Source organism: Centroberyx gerrardi, chromosome 12 (genome assembly GCF_048128805.1).
Source record: "Centroberyx gerrardi isolate f3 chromosome 12, fCenGer3.hap1.cur.20231027, whole genome shotgun sequence".
NCBI lineage: Eukaryota > Metazoa > Chordata > Actinopteri > Beryciformes > Berycidae > Centroberyx > Centroberyx gerrardi.
The window spans coordinates 1410025-1432524 of record NC_136008.1 but is presented as its reverse complement, the minus strand read 5'-3'; the positions used below and the strand labels follow the sequence as shown (position 1 = coordinate 1432524).

The 22500-nt window shown below is 43.1% G+C and overlaps 1 protein-coding gene across 1 annotated transcript in view; it reads left to right on the top strand.

The window, feature by feature from the left end:
• cpne4a (copine IVa) overlaps nucleotides 1–22500 on the top strand; it is an 87871-nt gene that overhangs the window by 16849 nt on the left and 48522 nt on the right. Inside the window, exons 2-3 of the mRNA XM_078287048.1 lie at nucleotides 8227–8406; nucleotides 18676–18747. Coding sequence (XP_078143174.1) covers nucleotides 8227–8406; nucleotides 18676–18747 — 252 coding nt within the window. The remainder of the gene's footprint in view (nucleotides 1–8226; nucleotides 8407–18675; nucleotides 18748–22500) is intronic.

Here is a 22500-nt window from a genome sequence, read left to right as displayed (position 1 = left end):
CTCCTCTCCTCTCTACTCTCCTCCTTAACTTTCCTTTCCTTTCCTCTCCGCTTCTCCTTTCCTTTCTTTTCCTTCCCTTTCCTTTTCTTTCCTCTTGTCCTTACGTTTCCTCTCCTCCTTTCCTCTCCCTTCATCTCCTCTCCCCTCCTTCTCCTTTCCTTACCTCCTCTCCTCTCCTCCTTAACTTTCCTTTCCTCTCCGCTTCTCCTTTCCTTTCTTTTCCTTCCCTTTCCTTTTCTTTCCTCTTCACCTTATGTTTCATCTCCTCCTTTCCTCTCCCTTCATCTCCTCTCCTCCCCCATCTCCTTTCCTTTCCTTTCCTCCTCTCCTCTCCTCCTTTCCTCTCCTCTCCTCCTTTCCTTTTCTCTCATCCTTTCCTTTCCTCTCTTCCTTTCCTTTCCTCCCCTCCTCTCAACCTTTCCTCTCCTCCTCCTCTCTTCTATTCCTCTGTTTTCTCTCCTTTCTCTCTGTCTGCTCTTTGTTTTTATTCCCTCCCTTCTCTCTATCGCTCCACTTTCATCCTTGTTTCATCCCTTCATCCTCTTGCTGTGATGCTCAGTGTGATGGAGTGACTGTGAGGTTAAAGTGCCGACACTTTCACTCTGAAGTTGTTTTCCTCGGTCAGCATCAGATCAGCTGATCTGACGAGCGTTTCTGTTCATCTCAGCGTGACAAAAGGATTTCAGCAGATTCAGATCACATTCAGTAAAGACGTTTCTTTTTCTTCCTGTCGCTCGACCGGAGTCAGACTCTTCATGTCTGATGTTCAGGATTCATCCGTCTCTCTCAGTTTGAATTCATGTCTGCAGCGGCAGTTTGAGACCAGACGCCGTTTCTCAGCCTGATCTCACAGAAACACGTGAAACGAACACGGCTTATCAGCAAATTACATGTTAGAGGCACGTAAAGTGTTAAAATTCAGTTTTCCCAGCAGGAAACAGACACGACTAGGGACAGGACATTTTTATTTTAATTTTTAGCAAAAGTGTTTCTTATGAAACCACGACCAAAGCCTTTCCCAAACCTTAACCAAGTTGTTTTAGTTTATAAACTGAACCGTTAGTCGACCTTTACCTGAAAATCTTTCCCAGAATCCAGTTCATGGAGGAGGAACGTCATTTTCACATAATTCATGTCCACAGCAGGTAAATCTGAGTTTCAGACTTAATGCTCATTTAATTTAATAAAAAAATAATTTGAGATCATGTTGCTTCACTTTCAGTCACCGTAAATAATACATTTTGAAAACATACAATATTATACAAATGACAATCACGACACGAGAACCAATCACATTCAGGTAAAAGCGGGAGGTTCTTCCTGGTGTGTGATGTTAGCGGACTTTAGCTGCTAGCTTTAGCTCTGGCAGGCTAAACATGTTAGCTAGCATAACTATCCCAACAGTGTCTGTCTGAACTGAACTGTCTCTGCATGTGAAACTAAGCTTTCACAAGTCAGACTGATATTATCATACTGTATGTGATGGCAGCTGAAAACATGAAAAAATGAATTGAAATCTTCACATCTGAAGTGAAACGTGAAAAAAAATAGCTGTGTGCTTCATATTCACATGTGGGATTTCACATGTGTGTTTTGTGAGGATGTTCTCTACTGAGCAGCATCTGATGATAAAGGAAGTAAACGTTGTGAAAATGAATCTTCACACCTCAGCTGTGAGTTTCCACACAACTCCCACAATCCTGTTCTCATATTCAGAAAGAAATATACTACATTATTGCACCAAATGTGCTGTGGGAATGTACACAATCTGCACTTTTGTCACTTTGTGTGGAGATTATATTTATGGTGTTGCTGCTTTATTAGACAGCTTACAGAGCGGAGAGATGGAGAAGATGTGAGAGACGGACAGAAAGCAGCAGTCTGCTCGTCCGGCTCCTGCTGAGCGCCTCCTGCTTTATCAATTTGTGAAAAGTGGATCTGGAGATAAAAGCAGTTTGTGTCCTTGCAGCTGAAAAATGTAAGAAAACACAAAGTGGAATTGAAAGCAATCCGAGAGGCTTTGTTATGAAGAGAGAGACCGGCTGACAGCGGTTTCTCTCTCTCTCTCTCTCTCTCACACTGAAAAGAAACAGCAGCTTCAGAGAGATCGACTCACCTGCCGAGTCTCTCCTCCTGCTTTTCATTATCTGAACGCCTCAGAGCCTCAGAGAGCTTCTCTAAATTTGCTTTTTGTATTTTGACTGAATATTGGAGGGACGCAGGAGTCTTTATTACAGCTGCACCTGTTTTCACTGGCTGCCTGTAATGTTATTGATCTGAGAATTGACATTTATTATCTATTTATTATCTGCTGTGCTCACTGTGAGCTACAGATGAACAGGGACACAAAGTGATAGAACAAAGAAGGAAGGAACAGTCTGAAAATCACTTCCAGCACAGAAAGGAACGCCGACAAAGCAGATTCTGACTATATATAAAAAACTAGTCCTGCTGCTGAATTGTGTTGAAGTGAATCTCTTTCTTTATGCTATTAAACCTTTCAGTTTGTAGACATCCGGTCGGAGGAAACTTAATATAATAATACGTTTACCAATAATTGTAAATAGATGAAAAACAGTGGGAGACAGGACTTTGATAAAGCAGATTCTGCCAATATATACAAAACAAGTCTCTCACAATCATTATTACGTATTATTTTCTTCATTAAGTTTCCTCCGACGAAATAATACGTAATAATGATTGTGTTCCTGAATAATACGTAAAACTTATGATGGAACCAAGAAAATAACACAATTATCAATAATTGTAAATTGACAAGTGAGAGACTTGTTTTGTATATATTGGCAGAATCTGCTTTATCAAAGTCTCCCACTGTTTTTCATCTATTTACAATTATTGGTAAACGTATTATTTTCTTCATTACGTTTCCTCCGGCTGGATTTCGGTGTTCCACTGGTTCAAACTGAAAGGTTTAATAAACATAAAGAAAGAGATTCACTTCAAAACAGTTCAGCAGCATGACTAGTTTTTTATATATAGTCAGAATCTGCTTTGTCGGCGTTCCTTTATGTGCTAGAAGTGATTTTCAGACTGTTCCTCCAGACAACGGCAGTGAATGGAGAGAGAAAAAAAACACAATTCTCCAGTCTGCTCTACCGGAGCAACAGATCACAGAATCACTGATTTGGGGTTTTATCTTGGAGGAAGAAACACGACCCAAGACACTACAGAGATTTAATGGTTTATAATCTGTACCTGAATCTGAATGATGGGATGGAATAATGTGTTTCCTCCTGAGCCATGTTGTTGTTGTTGTTGTTGTTGTCGTTCAGACGTTCCCTGCTGGACTTGTTAAAATGTTAAAAACAACCTGCAGCGTTTGACCGGTGAACTGTGACTCGTCAGAGGTCATCTGCTCTCCATAAACAACAGGGAAATATACATCATCTCTGTTTGTATTGAGAAGAGACGAAGAGACGAAGCTCTAACGATCGCCGAGGGGAAACCGCTTCGCTGCAGCAGCAGAATCGAAGTAGAAAATCAAACAAATGAAACACTGGGAGAACAAACAGAGAGGAGATAGAAAGCAACACAATAAATAAAGGAAACAGTGTGAGCAGCATCTGCAGCTTCCAGCCGAGAACTTCAGATACAGAGATGAAGGGTGAAGTAACTTTAATTATATTTACTCCAGTTACACTGAGTCGTGAGTTTTTTGCGTACTTGTACACAAAAAAACTTTGGTATATTTTAAAGTCAGTAATTTGACTTTCCCTTCAGTCCATCTCTCCTGCAGTTTTGTCCTTCAGTCCATTTTAAATCCATCCATCACAGAACAGATTGTGTCTCTCCATCAGCAACAGAAACTGGATCAACAGAAACTGGATCAACAGAAACTGGATCAACAGAAACTGGATCAACAGAAACTGGATCAACAGAAACTGACAAACTGTGGATCCAGAAGAGGAATCTGACTTTACTTTGTTTCTGCACTTTATTTTGTCGTTTCTAATGTTTCCAGTGAAAAGAATCTAGTTTGAACTCTGACCTCTCTCCTGTTAGAATCACATGGAAAAGATCACAGCTAACAACGTTCTCTGTTCTAAAGAGGAACTCAGGAACTTTTACTCTGACGACATTTTAAATCACACACTTTTTACTTTTACTGAAGGAGATTTTTACACCAGTACGTTTACTTCTTCTACTTCAGTAAAATACCAGCAGTCACAGTACTTCTGCTGCAGGATGTTTTAGGATCTTTCCACCACTGCAGTGAGCCGGTTGACTCAGATATACAGTCCAGTATGAGAGCAGATGTGAAATGTGCCTCATTAAGTTTCCACATTTAAAACTCACAGATGGAGTAACATAAGCAGAATGGGAGGTTCGTCCTCTTTAGGGGCAGCAGTGACCTAGAGCAGTCCGACCTTTTTGGCTCGTTGCCCCTTAAAACGACTCGATGCCGACTGATAATCCCTCGGTACGGCAGCGCAGAGAGAAGGAACGATATAAAGAAAGATTTTGCTTTTTCAGCTTGTTTCAGTTATCAGAGGAGGCGGAAAACTAGTCAGTATTTCACAAGAAAAAAGCAAACATTAGAGAAAAAACTGAAAAAGTAGACATGATAATACATTTTTATAGTAGAAATAAGTTTTCTTCCTATCCCATAAATGATCTTGTGACCCCCTGGGGGGTCTCGGCCCCGAGGTTGAGAAGCACTGATCTAGAGCTTAGAGAAGCGGCTTGTGAATGGAGGTTCGAATCCCCAGACCGGCTGGGTATTGTGCTATACCGTATTTCCTCTAATATTGGCCCGGGCCTTTATTTACCTCGACTGCAGAGGGTACCAGGCCTTTATTGGAAGCAGGCTTACATTAGAGACAGGCCTTTATTTCTAATTCCCTCTGTTTGATAAGTATATTTGCTCATATTTTAGTACGAAGCCTCCTTGTTTTCTGATCTGCTTCTGTTGGGGTTCGTTAGGTAGACGTTTTTTTGTTACTGCGATGCATTACGATAATTACGGTAATCGACGACGGCACGCTCCAGAGACTTCCGCCGGCCGAGCCGTCTGGTGACACTTGTACGTTACTACAAACTACAGTTACATTATATAACTACAAACTTCAGTTACATTATATAACTACAAACTACAGTTACATTATATAACTACAAACTTCAGTTACATTATATAACTACAAACTACAGTTACATTATATAACTACAAACTACAGTTACATTATATAACTACAAACTACAGTTACATTATATAACAGGCAGCAGGAGTTTACCGGTATCCACCGCTGTTTGCATGTAAGCTGAAGCTAACTGAAGCTAACTGAAGCTAACTGAACCTGGGCGGCGATGTGTTCCCGGTGATCCGGCCCAGATTTCGGCGGGGGTCCGGGGCTCGGATCGGGAGGATCGATGCGGGCCGTGGGCGCGGTGGAGAGGCAGCGGCGGAGAGGGGAGGCGGACACGGTCCAGCCATATACTGGTTTTGACCTAGTCTTGTTTCCTTTGTTTTTTCCCCGGTCTGTATTTGAGGCCGGCCTTTATTTGTTCGTGTCGACCATTATCGGAGACCCGGCTTTTAATTGACTACAGGCCACTATTAGAGGAAATATGGTATATAAATATATTGCCTTATGTTTCCTAAACACCTGCTGCCAAGGTGCCGTTGAGCAAGGCACTGAACTGGCGGCTGGAACCTGAGAAATAAAGGAACCGATGCAGTTCAGGTCTGAGCAGGGAGTCAGGAGTCCAGCAGGGAGTCAGGAGTCCAGCAGGGAGTCAGGAGTCCAGCAGGGAGTCGGGAGTCCAGCAGGGATTCGGGAGTCCAGCAGGGAGTCGGGAGTCCAGCAGGGAGTCGGGAGTCCAGCAGGGAGTCGGGAGTCCAGCAGGGAGTCGGGAGTCCAGCAGGGAGCAGGGAGTCGGGAGTCCAGCAGGGAGCAGGGAGTCGGGAGTCCAGCAGGGAGTCGGGAATCCAGCAGGGATTCAGGAGTCCAGCAGGGCGGCGTCTTCGGACCCCTATCACTTTCTGTTGTTGTTGTTTTTTTTCCTGTGTAAATATAAACACCACTTGACAACTGAAACAGATCAGATCGTGCGAGCGAGGCAAACTACCGGCTGAGAGTGAAGAGGAAGAAGAACAGCTGCTCTCAGAGGCCGGAGGTCTTCATCAGGTCTCACCTCATCATCATCATCCTCCTCTCTGTGTTGTTCTCTGAGTGTTTCTCGGAGCTGTCTGGTTGTTTACGGGGAAACAGATGGAAGCTGCTGACTCAGCTGTAATCGTAATTTCACCCTTTAGTTTGTCTGGTTTTGTTGACGTGTTGTTGTTGTTGTTGTTTGTCTGCTGCCTTGTTCAGTTTGTTTTGTTGTGTTCTCTTCTGTTCTGGATGTTTTTATGAAGCCGCTGCAGCAAACACCAAACAACTGTCTAGTTGAAGTGGCAATAGAGAGAGAGAGAGAGAGAGAGATGGAGAGAGAGAGACTGAGAGAGAGATGGAGAGAGAGAGACAGAGAGAGAGAGAGAGAGACAGAGAGAGAGATGGAGAGAGAGAGACTGAGAGAGAGAGACAGAGAGAGATGGAGAGAGAGAGACTGAGAGAGAGAGACAGAGAGAGAGAAAGAGAGAGAGAGGAGAGAGAGACAGAGAGAGAGAGAGAGAGAGAGATGGAGAGAGAGAGAGAGAGATGGAGAGAGAGAGAGGAGAGAGACGGAGAGAGAGAGAGAGACAGAGAGAGAGAAAGACAGAGAGAGAGAGAGAGAGACAGAGAGAGAGACGGAGAGAGAGAGAGAGACAGAGAGAGAGAGAGACAGAGAGAGAGACGGAGAGAGAGAAAGAAAGAGAGAGAGAGAGACAGAGATAGAGAGACAGAGAGAGAGAGAGAGACACAGAGAGAGAGACGGAGAGAGAGAGAGACAGAGAGAGAGAGAGAGAGAGACGGAGAGAGAGAGAGAGACGAAGAGAGACAGAGAGAGAGAGAGACAGAGAGAGAGACTGAGAGAGAGAGACAGAGAGAGAGAAAGAGAGAGAGAGGAGAGAGAGACAGAGAGAGAGAGAGAGAGAGAGATGGAGAGAGAGAGAGAGAGATGGAGAGAGAGAGAGAGGAGAGAGACGGAGAGAGAGAGAGAGACAGAGAGAGAGAAAGACAGAGAGAGAGAGAGAGAGACAGAGAGAGAGACGGAGAGAGAGAGAGAGACAGAGAGAGAGAGAGACAGAGAGAGAGACGGAGAGAGAGAAAGAAAGAGAGAGAGAGAGACAGAGATAGAGAGAGAGAGACACAGAGAGAGAGACGGAGAGAGAGAGAGACAGAGAGACAGAGAGAGAGAGACGGAGAGAGAGAGAGAGACGAAGAGAGACAGAGAGAGAGAGAGACAGAGAGAGAGACGGAGAGAGAGAGACAGAGAGAGAGAGAGACACTGATAGCCAGTGGATAGTGGAGGCATGGGATTAATTTTCTGAGATGTTGGTTAATTGATGATTAATTTCTTGTTACATGCTTTGGCAATATTGTTTGTTTGTAAACTGTCATGCCAATGACAGTGAATTGAATTGAAGACTGAATTGAATTGAGAGAGAGAGAGAGAGAGAGAGAGAGAGAGAGACAGAGAGAGACAGAGAGAGAGAGAGACTGTCCCGTAACAGAAAGGTCACAGGTTTGATCAACATGGATCCATTAAAAGCCGACTGTCCTGATGAAGTGACTCTGAACCTCGACCTGCTGTCTGTCTCAGTTCAGCTCAAAGCCTGAAACATACTTCAGCGTCAGTCTGAGGACCAGCAGGAGGCCTCCGTCCCTCCGTCCCTCCGTCCTCACCGGTCAGACTCTTCTCTGCGTCTTCAGCTGAGCGCAGACACACACACACAGATCCAGTTACAGAGTCTTTAATTAAAGCGTCTCGCCGGCTGCCAGCCTGCGGACCATCTGCCCGCTAAAGGAACAGTTCACCCAAAACTTACACTTTGCTCGTTATCTCCTCATCCTCAAGTCAGCGGGAACACAGGTGGAGTTTGTACATCAATAAAACACACAGGGAGTCTGCGGGTGTGGCTCAGTCTCAGCCGTCTACAGAACAACTGCAGCGAAGGGGAACCGGGTCCAAAAAAGTTCCAAAAAGGACAAAAAAATGACCTGCAGGGGGATTCCTACATTCAAAGAGAGAGAGAGAGATTTATTTAAAAGGAAAATGTCACAGATTACGATTTTATTTGTCTTGAAAACATGTCTTACAGAATACCTGTCTGTGTCCCCGCAGGTGGACCGGACTGAAGTGATTCGGAGCTGCGTCAACCCGACCTTCTCCAAGGTTTTCACGCTGGACTTTTATTTTGAAGAGGTGCAGCGGATTCGCTTCGAGCTCTACGACATCAGCAGCAGCCACAACGGCCTGAAGGACGCCGACTTCCTGGGGTCTGTGGAGTGTACGCTGGGACAGGTGGGTCTGTGCAGAGACTCATCCCAAAATATACTCTGCCCTTTCAAAACCTTTACTCAAGAGAAAGTATAAAAGTACATAAAAAGTACTTAAATTTACCTTAAGTATAAAAGTAAAAGTCATCATCTAAAAAATTATCTTCTTCCTGTTGCTTCTCTCTCTCTCTCTCTCTCTCTCTCTCTCTCTCTCTCTCTCTCTCTCTCTCTCGCTCCTTTTTGGTGTCGCTTTGCTGAACAAGCAGCCAATCACATGACGACTCTTGATCAGCTGCTTTTGGGATGAAAAAAAAAAATCTGTTGATGATTTCCCGAGAGTAACGAGTCTGTTTTCAAAATGTAGTGAGTAGAAAGTCTAGACTTTTTTTTTTGAAATGTAGAGAGTAAAAGTAAAAAGTCTTAAGTGAAAGAAAAACTTAAGTACAGCTACTTGACAATCTTACTTAAGTACAGTAACAAAGTATTTTTAATTTGTTACTTCCCACCTCTTTTTATTTTGCATGAGATAAAAAGTTTAGGAGTGAACAAAACTCCTAAACTCCTGAACTCCTAAACTTTTTGTCTCATATAAAATAAAGGAACTTTTTCTAGAGACTTGGTGTGTGGCAAGAATCAAGAGAATAGAATAGAATAGAATAGAATAGAATAGAATAAAATAGAATAAAATAGAATAGAATAGATTAGATTAGAATAGAATAGAATAGAATAGAATAGAATAGAATAAAATAGAATAAAATAGAATAGAATAGATTAGATTAGAATAGAATAGAATAGAATAGAATAGAACAGGTGGAAATTAATTTTGTTCAGGTCAGCCACATACAAGACATACAGGGAGTTTGACACACAATTCACAGAATTGGAGGTACTGCTGTGTGTGTGTGTGTGTGTGTGTGTGTGTGTGTTTGGTGGTACTGTCCAGCATGTACAGTAAACTAGTTTAAAAACATAAAATAAACAATAAAATAGCGTAAAACATTCATTCATGAGACTGAAAGGTGCTCTGAAAAGGAAATAATAAAAACGAATAATAATAATAATAATAATAAACACTCTCCAACCAAATAAAGACACTCATTTTTGCATTCATCTTCTTCAATTTAATTATTAATGCACTAACTGAATATAACCATATAACTCATACTGATACTTATGTGTTACTTAGCAACCACTTTGTTTAGCTGCTGCTCAAGGACTATACTGCCTGGCTGAAGAATAGCATTTAATCATTATATAATTATTATATAATATATAATTATTAATTTAAGAATGGAAGATTTACTGTGTCAAGGGTTACTTTCTTCTTTTTACTGTAATATAATGGTGTTTTAGTGCCGTTTTATAATCCACTTCACATCTGAGGCGTCTTCACACCTGCTGACACAGCAGCTGATCACCTGCACAGGAGTGATGCCACAGAACAGTGATCCTAGACCTTTTTCATATCAAGGACCCTTAATTTAATAAACATTAGAGCCACAGACCCCCATTTGATGAGATTTTGTCTCTCAGACCCAAATCTGAGAATATTTTTATTGTCAGATGTGATTTTGTCCAGAACTCCATGACTGTCTGTATTGTAGAGAGATAACAGAGAAACTATGATCAGAACATCATTCTTCTACATTTAGTTTAACACTTCATCAGTTTGCTGGGGACCCCCTGGACCCCCCTCAAGGACCCTTGGTGGTCCTGGGACCCCACGTTGAGAACCGCTGCCATAGAAGAACCATTTCTGGTCCCAGAAAGAAGCTTTGAAGAACCTTTTAATATCCCAAAGAACCGTATATTCTTATTGCAAGTCACTTTGGACAAAAGCATTTTCTAAATGACATAATGTAATATAATATAATATAATATAATGTAATGTAATGTAATTCTTAGTTATTGGATGGTGGGTGATGGCATAAATGTGGAAAATAACCAAACCCCTCCATATTGTGCAACTGTAAATGCGGCGATACAAGAGCAGATAAATAAAAACACAATGCAGGAGTCTAAGCAAAGGAGAGCAGAAATGGTTCTTTAATGAACCTCGGTCTGAAAGGTTCTCTGTGGAACCAGAAGTGGTTTGTCTATGGCGTCACTCCGAAGAACCATTTTCAGTTCCAGTTCGCACCTTTTTATTTTTCTGTGTGTGTCTGCCGTGCAAATCGACGACACGTCGCACAAATATCTAAACTTCTCAGAAAATCAAAAAAAATTATCTAAACAATTTGCAGGTTTCTCTGGTCCGCAGACCTGTTGAATGTTTCCTCAGCTGGCGGGTGGCGAACGGCGAGCGGCGAGCGGCGAGCTGAGCGGCGAGCTGAGCGGCGAGCGGCGGACGCTCTGTAACGAAGCTGCAGCTGAATCAAACTGCTGTCACTGTCGGGGCTCTGCTGTGTTTCTGTGTTATCTGAAGCCTCCAGCTGGGAGCGGAGCAGCGCTTCACACAGGGGAAAAACACATATTTGCAGCTTTGGTGTTTTTCCTTTTTCTCACCTGACTTGAAAGTTTCCACAGTCATTTATGTGCTGAGTGAGTTTTATCACCCTCATGCCTTTTGAAGCTTGTTAAAAACCCCATTGTACCATTTCAGAAATACATCGGCATCAATGAGAAAATAGAGTTTCTTTCCTTCATTCATTGAAAAGCTGCTTTTGGCAAATATGTTGTTGCTGTCAGACAGCAGCTGCGAGTTTTCCTGCTTCCTATCTGCTGTCTGGAAATATGAAACCACCATCGGAGGTTTCATTATAGCTTAAATGCGACATTGGAACGGTGGAGAATTGCACCATGGGAGATGTGATAACGAGTGATAGCGCTCCCGGCAGGACAGATAAGGGAATAGGAAGATGCACAACAGCAACATCCTAAGTGAAGAGCGACTTGCAGAGGGGAAAAGTTTCTTCAGTAAATAAAGCTAAAAAAAGACCTAATGTGGAAATGACGGCATCCTGACATCTGCAGCCATGAGCTGAGAGGCTGCAGGTTTTCCTTCCAACCAATCAGGTGATTTCACTGATTAGTCGCTCCCTCTCTCTGCTGGAAGGTGTGTTAACCAGCTGATGGAGGCTAAATATCAAATCCAAGATCAATACTGGTGGAGAAACTTCTTTCATGAGAGAACAAACTGAACAGAGACGCTTCCTTAGTTTCAGATGGACTGTCTGCTTCAAATAAGACGCACAGGTGTTTCTTTTTCCAGCTCTTCCACCCGGCTCTGTACTGTAGAGCAGTGGTTCTCAACGTGGGGTCTGGGGACCACCAGGAGTCCTTGAGGGGGTTCCAGGGGGTTCCACATCAACATTATTTCATTTACAAGAAGTTAACACAGTTAGAGAATGTAGAAGAATGACTGTTCTGATCATAGTTTCTGTTACCTCTCTACCTGCAATACAGACAGTCATGGAGTTCTGGACAAAATCTGATCTGACAATAAAAATATTCTCAGATTTGGGTCCAAGAGGCAAAATCTCATCAAATGGGGGTCCGTTGCCCTAATGTGGACTGAACTAGGGCTGCAACTAACGATTATTTTCATTGTCGATTAATCTGTCGATTATTTTCTCGATTAATCGATTAGTTGTTTGGTCTATAAAATGTCAGAAAATGGTGAAAAATGTCGATCAGTGTTTCCCAAAGCCCAAGATGACGTCCTCAAACGTCTTGTTTTGTCCACAACCCAAAGATATTCAGTTTACTGTCATAGAGGAGTAAAGAAACCAGAAAATATTCAATCAAAATAGTTGGCGATTAATTTAATAGTTGACAACTAATTGATTAATTGATTAATCATTGCAGCTCTAGACTGAACTAGGGTCCTTGATATGAAAAAGGTTGAGAATCACTGTAGAACGCAGCAGACATGGACACGGTGCGTCGTTCTCCCAGTGAATCTTGGGGTTTTCTGTTCGTTTCTGTTCTAGCGAGATCTTTATCCATCTTTTGTTTTGGAACCGTGCTTCGGCGTTTAGATATTACGTAAAACGCATCATGGAGGAAACAAGAACGCAGATTCAGAAAGAGCCGCGGTGTTTTGTCGGAAGGGAAACCGGCAGACTCTTGGCTCTCCGTGACAGATGGTTGGTCTCAGTTCTCTGTCTCACCTGGTAGAGAACTGCATCCACCTGACACCCCAGGTATAAATCAGCGCCTGATTAGACAGCTGGGATGATTATCCAATCCAAGAATGCTGAGTCGATACTTGTGTCCTGGGGCGTAATTTCCACTGGGGACGGGGGGGACATGTCCCCCCCTCTTTTCAAAATCCTGTTTGTGTCCCCCCCACTTTTTTAACCGCAAAAATCGTGCTTAATACGCTACTGTTTGGCCAGCCGTCAGATTCTGGCTGAGAATGTGAATTGAGCTGCTGATTGTAAGACCTGATATACTCCAGAACACACTGCCACGGACGAGTAACGGACACGGACAGCCTGCCTACGCGGTTCTACAGTACATTTTGCCGTCTGTGGACCAGTGTTGCCAACTTGGCGACTTTGTCGCTAGACTTAGCGACTTTTCAGACCCCCTGGGGACTTTATTTCTCAAGAGCGACTAGCGACAAATCTGGCGACTTTTTCTGACCATGGGAAGCAATGTTAATGTGTTGAATCCCAAAGCATTTGGCAATAAATTGGTTCGGCTGATGCCGGTTTTCTCTACTTGCTTGTCTAATCCAGAGAGGTCTGACGATCACAGCGTAGCTCCCCTCCCTCCACTGAGAGCAGGGACTGTAGGATAGGGTCCACTTGTAATTGTTACCAGTGTACGGCGAAACTGGCCCGGGTGGGCGGAGTCAGCACTTATATCAAAACTGGCTACGCCGTGGCGTGCATAACAAGTGCAGCATTATATATTGATATGCAAATTATCGTATGACATCATCTGGCGACTTCTAGCGACTTTCTGAGCAGTATAGTATAGTATTGACAGGGTGTGACTTCTAAAAAAACTTCTAAAAAAAAGTTTCATATTCTTTGATACATTTTGTATGTTTGTTGTGATTGAAGTTGCAAATGACACATTATCTATCAATAGTGCCACAATAATGTACCATAGATCTGTCAGTCCTATTCTTCAAAATATATATATATATATATATATATATATATATATATATATATATATCCATAATGGAATAACTCAACATGTGAAGTTCAGTAAAGTTGTGGGTTAAACAATACAGAAAGTAAGACAGTTTTTCTTATGCATATTTAGTACTATTCTGGCAGAATTTAGCATGATGACCAACTTAATTATTTCCCGGATTTTGTATTGGTTACCGTAGTCCCTAAATGTATGTAGAAATGCAGGAAATGGGATTCAAATCGCTATTTTTTTTCTGGGGGAGTACCCCCAGACTCCCCGTTTTATTGTGTCCCCCCCACTTCTCAAACCAAAGTTACGCCCTTGCTTGTGTCCTTGTGAAGAAAGTTCTTCACAAGTTCTCGTCTCGGAGACGACGATCTTCTCAAAGTAAGCGCAGAGACGCCTCCTGACAGTTTCAGATGGACCGCGCTTCACATCGCTTCAGTGCTGATTAATTAAGACCCAGCTGCTCATTTTCCCAGCTGTTTCCACCGGCTCTGCTCGTGAATACGCCGCTCAGACGTGATGCGTCGTTCTCGCAATGAATCTTGGGTCTTCCTCATTCGTTCTCATCGCTCAAGTCTCCATCTGATGCTTCCTCGGCTGGTAAGTAAACTTCCAGGATCTTTATCCGTCCTCCATCCTCGTGTCTTATCGTTCTGGACCCGTGCCTCGGCGTTTAGATATCACACATAAAACGCATCACGGAGGAAACAAGAACGCAGATCCAGAAAGTTCGAAAGGAGATTGAGAACCACATTTCTACAGCACAGTGTTATTTTACACAGATGGTTCAGAACGGCTCTCAAACTCATGTGCTGTGATTCGTCGTTCTGGCAGTGAATCTTGGGGCTTTCTGGCCAAGTCTCCATCAGATGCTTCCTCGGCTCGCAAGTAAACTTCTGGGATCTTTGTCCGTCCTCGCGTTCTTTTGTGTTGGAATCGTGTCTTGGCCGTTAGATATTATGTAAAAAAAAACGCATCATGGAGAACACAAGAACACACAAGAACAGATGAGCCCAGGACTGAGAACCACATTTCTACAGAACAGTGTTATTTTACACAGATGGTTCAGAACGGCGCTCAAATCATGTGCCGTGATGCGTTGTCGTCGCAATGAATCTTGGGGCTTTCCATTTGTTGTCATCGGTCAAGTCTCCACCCGATGCTTTCTTCATGCTTCTGGCGGTTAGATGTCATGTAAAATGCATCATGGAGGACGAAGAATATACAAGAGAGGACGCAAGATTGAGAAAGAGCCCATGTTTTCCACCCCACCAGCTGATTTCCCAGACTAGTCGCCGCCTCTCTGCTTGGCGGCGTGTTAATCAGTGAAATCACCTGCTGCAGTGTTTGTTTGGATAGGAAACCTGCAGACTCTTCATGGTCGAACTCCTCTGATCTGCAGCACAGTGTTTTTATGACGCAGATGGTTTAGAAATCGGCTCTGAAACCATGTGGAGGCTCAGCTGCCTTCTGACTGTGAGATCTGCTCACACCGCTGAGCGTTTTAAACCAAAACACTCTGAACTCATCTCTCCTCTCACTTTATTATCTGCCCTGTCTTTGTATTTTCTTTTATTTTCTGTTTTCGACTTTATTCCGTCATGTCGGTATTTTCCTTTGTTTCTGTTTCTGTTGTTCGCCTTTTTGCCGTTTCTTTTATTCTGTTTTCTATCATGTCTGTATTTTTCTTTATTTCTGTTAAGTTTCTTTTACATCATTGCTGCTCCTTTCGTTCTGTGAAGCGCTTTGTAACCCTGGTTTGGTTTGCTATATAAATAAAGATTTACTCACTTTGAAACTCAGACTCTACAAATGCAGTCGTAGAGATTTCACTTTCCGCTGGATGTTTGCTAAATTATGGCTGCACCAATCCCAAGAGGAATTGTTCAGAAAAGTTGGGTTTTAGTTCTTTTTTTTAGCTGTTGGAAGTTAAGGAACGGTCTGGTGCGAGTTGGTTTAGAGACGCTGGAGGTTTGTGTTGCAGTAAACTGAGTGTCTGCAGCACTAAAGCAGGATAGATGGAAGGATAAACACATGAAGAGGGACTTTTTAATGGCGAGGGCCTCCGTTGTCTGTGGCCAACATTGTGTTTCCCTGCTGAGAGGCTGCTCAGAGCGTCAGGCGTGTGACAGAGGACAGAGGGAACAAGAAGAAGAAGAAGAAGAAGACGTTCCTCTCCATCCATCTCCTTCCAGACTCATTAAAAAGTGAAGTTACCAACTTGGAGTGTAATCTGAAAGCGGCGGCTCATGCAGGGAGTTAAAGGCGTTGGCTGAGCCTCGCTGTGGATCTCACACCGACCGCTTTCCGCCTGCGGGGAGAAGCTGCGCAGCGAAGTGTCTGCACACGCTGAGCGGAGAGGGGGAAGCCGGCCAAGTCTGTAATGAAATAATCAGCCCAGATGATGCTGAAGAGACTCCGGGCTGAAACAGTTTGACGCTGGATAGCGATAGCGGCGGTGGGAAAAGCCGTCAGCCTCCTCCTTTCTCTTGTCGTGTTTCTCGGTGCCAGCGGCGTGCGGCTCGGCTGCCAGCGCCGCCGCAGCCAGATGGCCGGAGAACCGGAGAGCCGGAGAGCCGGGTGCTAACAGCCTGCTTCACGTCAGCACTTCAGCAGTCGAGTTTCAACAGAGTCTGGTTCCAAGATGAGATGTCCAGCATGTGAAGAAAAGTGACACCAACTCTTAGAAAGTGACCGCAAGCACAAAAATAAACCAAAATATTGAACATTTAAAAAGACAGTGGGGAACTTAGAGGAGAATAACAGACATGTAGAGAGATGTTACAGTCCATTTACTTCTGTTTACATCTAGATTACATTTGCCCAGAGGTGGAGACTCGAGTCACATGACTTGGACTCGAGTCCCAGTTTTAATTGCTTGAGACTTGACTTGATGCATGAAGGGAAGAGTTGAGACTTGACTTGACTTGGGTTCTGGTGACTTGGGACTTGACTCTGACTTGTACTTTGATGACTTGAAAAGGTTTCTAAAGTCTTGACTTGAGATCTTGTGTTTGTGTAAATGACTTAGATTGAAAGTGATGAGATTTGTTCCAGCGGACGACTGAATTTAAATTCTGTTTTCTGAATTTGTATGGAATGATTGAATTTATTGAAGTTGAAACTGATTATAGAAATCAAACTCATGATGCTCTTACCAAGTTTTTATCCTATTAAAACCATATTGCATTGAAAAGTCCGAGATATTTAGTTTTCTTTAAGATATTAAATTGATACTGGACTCTTGATTTGTTCTGACTTGACTTGCTGTTCTACATTTAGACTTGAGACTTGACATTAATGACATGGACTTGACTTGGACCTGACTTGGTAATCTACATTTAGACCTGGGACTTGATTGAGACTTGTGCCTCAAGACTTGAGACTGACTTGGGACTCGAGCAGAGTTGACTTGGTCACACCTCTGCATTTCCCTCAGTCATTTTGCAATGCAAGCTGTATGTAATTAGATTTTTTTATTTACATTTACTTGTTTTTCATCATTTTTAAAATCCAAACTCACCTGGAATAGAGAAAACCATAAGAAACCTGAATTAAAGAGCTGTCAGCAGGTCGTATTTATGGTAAAGCCGACATTACGTGAACGTGGCGTTAGCTTACTGACCGCACAGGTTTCTGGGTAATGAAGTCCTTCAAAATTCAAACAGTTGCCTCTCGCTGCCACAACGTGCAGAATTTGCCTTGTGCAGCTTCAGATCCTTGGTCGACTAAATGAAACACTTCCACAGACTGGATGCTGCGGATTTTAGAGACGCTGAAGGAGGAACTTCAGTTTTAGTTTCAGTTTTGTTTTTTGTGAGTCTCCGTCTCTTCATGAGTCGTGTTTCTGCGTTCGGTCCGGAGGGATCCGATGATCCTTCTGATGTCAGGAAACACTTCATATTTCTACTTCACTCCCGCTGCTTTTCATTTTTCTTTAACAATACCAAGCATGATGTAACATGATGTAACACCGCCTCATGGAAAACACACAGCTCAGTCTGTTCTTTGTGGAGGCTTTTATCCAAACGCACCTTCCTGTATGTTCAGTTTTATTATCAGTGGGAGTCGACCCTCTGACCTGGTCTGTTTGTGTCTTGTAAACCTGTTCAACACATTTCAACATGTTTCTGTCAGTCTAAATGTACAACCTCTCTATCTTAACACCTTAAAGTTCCCATATTCATTTTACGTGATTTTGTTTTCAAACACCGGCTGTTTGAAAAGTAGGAATATATTAATACTCACTGTGTTGTTAAATATCTTTCCTGTTTCTGAGTAAACTCATTATTTACGACCTATTTAAATGACTAAATAAGTTAAAAATGTTTCTTTTTCTTTCATCATTATAAATATTAAAAAAAATATTTTGAAACAAACTGTATATAGATCAGGATCAGAATAAAGTTCTTCATGATGTTCTGCAGATAAATGCAGTTTAGTTCAAAGTTAAACTGAATGAATGTGAAGACTGAGTCGTCACAATACTGGCTCCTGATTGGCCAACAGCAGCGGCTCCTCTAATTAATATATAAATGAGGTAAACCTGCTGAGTGGAGGCTTTCAGTTCAGATGCTGCAAACTGGACCCTGATTGGACGGATTTTTTGTCATTCTTTAATGACGGAGCCAATCAGGAGCGAGTCCAGCTGTGATGCGTTTCCTGGAGTTAGTCTGAACTGGATTTCTGAAAATGCAAGAACTTTAAATTTAACCACTCAAATAAAATCAGATTTTTACAATGAAATCGTTAAATATCTTTGATCATATATAAATAGAGGAACATTTTAATTCCTGTAATATGGGACCTTTAAACACATTGAAACATCCTGATGACGTGATCAGCTGTGATGCAGAAAGGAGCAGACCTCTGCCAGCTTGGCGTATTGTTGTCTTCAAACTCCCATAATCCCCGGCGGTGTGAAACGCCTCCGCTCACCTCCCATCGAAACGCTGCTGTGATGTTTCCTGTGGAGCAACAGGAGTAGTAGTGCTGTTTCACTGTGTGGTTCCTTAGGTGTGTGTGTGTGTGTGTGTGTGTGTGTGTGTGTACAGGTGTTCTGTGCGTCTGCATGCCTATATGCACACATGTTTTTATGTGGTTTAATGCTTGTGTGTGTGTGTGCATACATAGGTACATACATGTGCATTAATCCGTGTGTGTGTGTGTGTGTGTGTGTTATCTGTCTCCACAGATTGTGTCCCAGAGAAAACTGTCCAAAGCTCTGCTGAGACCAGGAGGCACCGTGGGGAAAGCTATTATCACCGTAAGACTCACTCTCTACCTCGCTCGCCCCTCTCTCTCTCTCTCTGTCTCTCTCTCTCTCTCCTCTCTCTCTCTCTCTCTCTCTCTCTTCCTATCTCTCCCCCCCTCTCTCTATCACTCCCAACCTCGCTCGCCCGCTCTCTCTCTCCCTATCTCTCTCTCTCTCCCTATCTCTCTCTCTCTCTCTCTCTATCACTCCCAACCTCGCTCGCCCCTCTCTCTCTCTCTCTCCTCTCTCTATCTCTCTCTCTCTCTCTCTTCCTATCTCTCCCCCCCTCTCTCTATCACTCCCAACCTCGCTCGCCCCTCTCTCTCTCTCTCTGTCTCTCTCTCTCTCTCCTCTCTCTCTCTCTCTCTCTCTCTCTCTCTTCCTATCTCTCTCCCCCCCTCTCTCTATCACTCCCAACCTCGCTCACCCGCTCTCTCTCTCCCTATCTCTCTCTCTCTCTCTCTCTATCACTCCCAACCTCGCTCGCCCGCTCTCTCTCTCTCTCTGTCTCTCTCTCTCTCTCCTCTCTCTCTCTCTCTCTCTCTCTCTTCCTATCTCTCTCCCCCCCTCTCTCTCTATCACTCCCAACCTTGCTCGCCCGCTCTCTCTCTCCTTATCTCTCTCTCCCTATCTCTCTCTCTCTCTCTCTCTCTCTCTCTCTCTCTCTCTCTCAAAAGAAACCTATGGTGCCAAAGCAGTACAGTATTTCAAATGAGGTTCTTTCTTTCTTTCTTTCTTTCTTTCTTTCTTTCTTTCTTTCTTTCTTTCTTTCTTTCTTCACACATCATTACAAATTTTGTGTTTGTCTTTTTCTTATTTGAACTGAATGTTTGCACAGTCATTTCTTGGGCCTTGAAAGACGTTAAAACAGACAGTAAGCGTTCCTCTCCTCCTCCTCCTGTCCTCCTCTCCTCCTCCTCCTCCTCCTCCTCCTCCTCCTCTTCTCCTCCTCCTCTTCCTCTCCTCCTCCTCCTCTCCTCCTTCCAGTCAAACTCTCTTTCTCCTGCTGTGTGTTTTTTCCAGTCAGCAGTGATAACTCTGCTGAAAGGTTGAGGTTTGAGTCTGGCTCATATTTCTCTAATCCTCTCAGCTGGAGGAGTATTTCCTGCCCTCCGCCTCGCTCCGCTGAACCGGCTTCAGTCCGTCCGTCCGTCCAGGATCTGAATCTGTGAAATCCTGTTTGGGCTTTGGTGGAATTTCAGACCCGTTCCAAATCTTTTTCACCTCTGTGAAAGGATGAAACGCTTCTGGATGGGATTTGGGTTTAGGAGGAGGGAAGCAACCGGATCTTTAGAAGAGAATCAGACCTTCTGCAGTCTGCAGGACACACAGGCTGCTGCTGCTGCTGCTGCTGCTGCTGCAGAAACACATGAAGACCACCGCTGCCTCCAAAGCTCCCATGTATTTATTCAACTATTGAACAGCTTTTCAACGCTAAGGCAGCAGCCACACTGATGGCAGGCGAGGCAGAAGAACAGGAAGCTTTGCTCATAACGCTCATCAACTACTTGATAGAACGAGCACAGATCCTGTGCAGACCCACGGCGTGTGTTCAATTCAGTTCGCTGCAATGAAGCATCACGACACCGTTATCGGTTAAATAATTCCACTAACATCACTTAGATACCACAGGTGATAATGTTACCTAACGTCAAAGTTTACAGGGCAACGGAAGACGTGGCTGTATGTAAATTAACAGCAGAGAGTGGCTCAGTGTGGAGCGATGCTCGGCTATCTGTTAAATCACCTGTTCCACCAACGTCTCAGACCACAGGTGATAACATGACCTACTGTTAAGGTTTGCAGGACAGCAGAAGATGTGAATGTCTGTAAATTGACAGCAGAGAGTGCGGCTCTGTGTGGGATCCAGTATGACATCATCAGTATGAGACTCTATAGGAGAGAGACCGTCTGTTAGTCAGAGACGCCCTCTAGAGGCCATCTGACCAAGAGACACCTCACTAAGTGTTACCTGACTGTCTGTCTGTCTGTCTGACTGACTGTCTGTCTGTCTGTCTGACTGACTGACTGACTGACTGACTGACTGACTGACTGACTGACTGACTGACCTGAACGACCTCATGATGCCCTCGGCTGCGCTATGGGAGAAAAGAAGAAACAGACTCTACAGTAAAGATATTCTGACAAACAGTTTGGACTCGTTGCAGCAAGAGGCAGCGGAGCTTCAACTGACAGCTGACTGGAGACAATACTGTCTGTGGGTCCAACAGCTACAGACAATACTGTCTGTGGGTCCAAGAGCTACAGACAATACTGTCTGTGGGTCCAAGAGCTACAGGAGGAGGAGAGGAGTTATATAGAGGAACTAAATCACTGGACTGATCCGTTAAGGCTCATTAACATCTAACAGGAGAGAGCTATAAACTATAACGACACCTTGTTGCTCAAGCCTTCACACTACAGCAGGATCGTTTTATTATTCCTCAGCAGATTAAATATCGCTGCAGTGAGCCACTGAATGCTCCGCCCCTTCTTTCTGGTTTGTTTGGTTTGGTTGAAAATGTTTGTTCAAACCAAAAATGTAGTTATAGTTATGGTTTGGATGTTTTTACAGTCCATTCCAAGGTCCATAAAAAGATGTAAATGGGGGCGCCCCGGTGGCTCACCCGGTAGAGCGTGTACCATATAAGGCTCAGTCCTAAAAAAAGAAGATGTAAATGCTTCTATAAAACTACAACACTAACTATAAAAACATCCAAAGCGATAACTGGTTGAAATATTTTACTGTCGTTCACTCTGAGACTGAACCAAAAATATAGTTGCAGTTATGGTTTTGGATGTTTTTATAGTTATCGTTGTAGTGGGAACACATAACCATTTAAATCTTTTTATTTTTTAAAGTTTTTTTTTTATAGTTTTCCTTCTAGATGTGGATGAGTCTTTATGAGGTGAAGCGACTGTGAAGCTGAGGAGAAGAAACTGTCGAATTTCCCTTCTGACTGTTGCTCATCTCTGGAAAATACTATATCTATCTATCTATCTATCTATCTATCTATCTATCTATCTATCTATCTATCTATCTATCCATCTATCTATCTATCTATCTATCTATCTATCTATCCATCTATCTATCTATCTATCTATCTATCTGTTTATCTAGCAACTGTCTTTCTTTCCGTCTCTTTCCCTGCAGTAGATTATTATTCTGCAGTCGTTTTTTCGCTCTCCTTCCTCTGTAATGAAATCTTTGTTTTCTTGTCTCTCTCGCTCCGAGTCATTTCTCCACTTTGGCTCTAATTACTGAACAGAGTTTGAGTGTTTCTGTATTTACATGTTAATTAGACAGAAAGAGGTGAACGTCTCTGCAGTTATCTGCCTCTGTACAGTGAAGTGAAGCCACACGCCTGTGTGACCTGCTGTAGGATGATATGGGAATACTGTCCTGAATTCATAATGTAATATTTCATATACTGACTTTTCTCAATCTCTCATATTCCTCTCATTATCATAAGATGGAAATGTTTTGTATTGGAAATGTATTGTGTTGGGGAAATTGTGTCGTTGCAGCAGCAAATCATTATAGGAAAAAAAAAGACTATAAATAATAAAAATAAGCACAATAAAAACAATAAATAGCAGTAGTAATAGCCTAGTAGTAGTAGTTGCAGTAGTAGTAGCAGTTGCAGTAGTAGTAGTAATAGCCTAGTAGTAGTAGTTGCAGTAGTAGTAGCAGTAGTAATAGCAGTAGTAGTAGCAGTAGTAGTAGTAGTTGCAGTAGTAGTAGTAATAGCCTAGTAGTAGTAG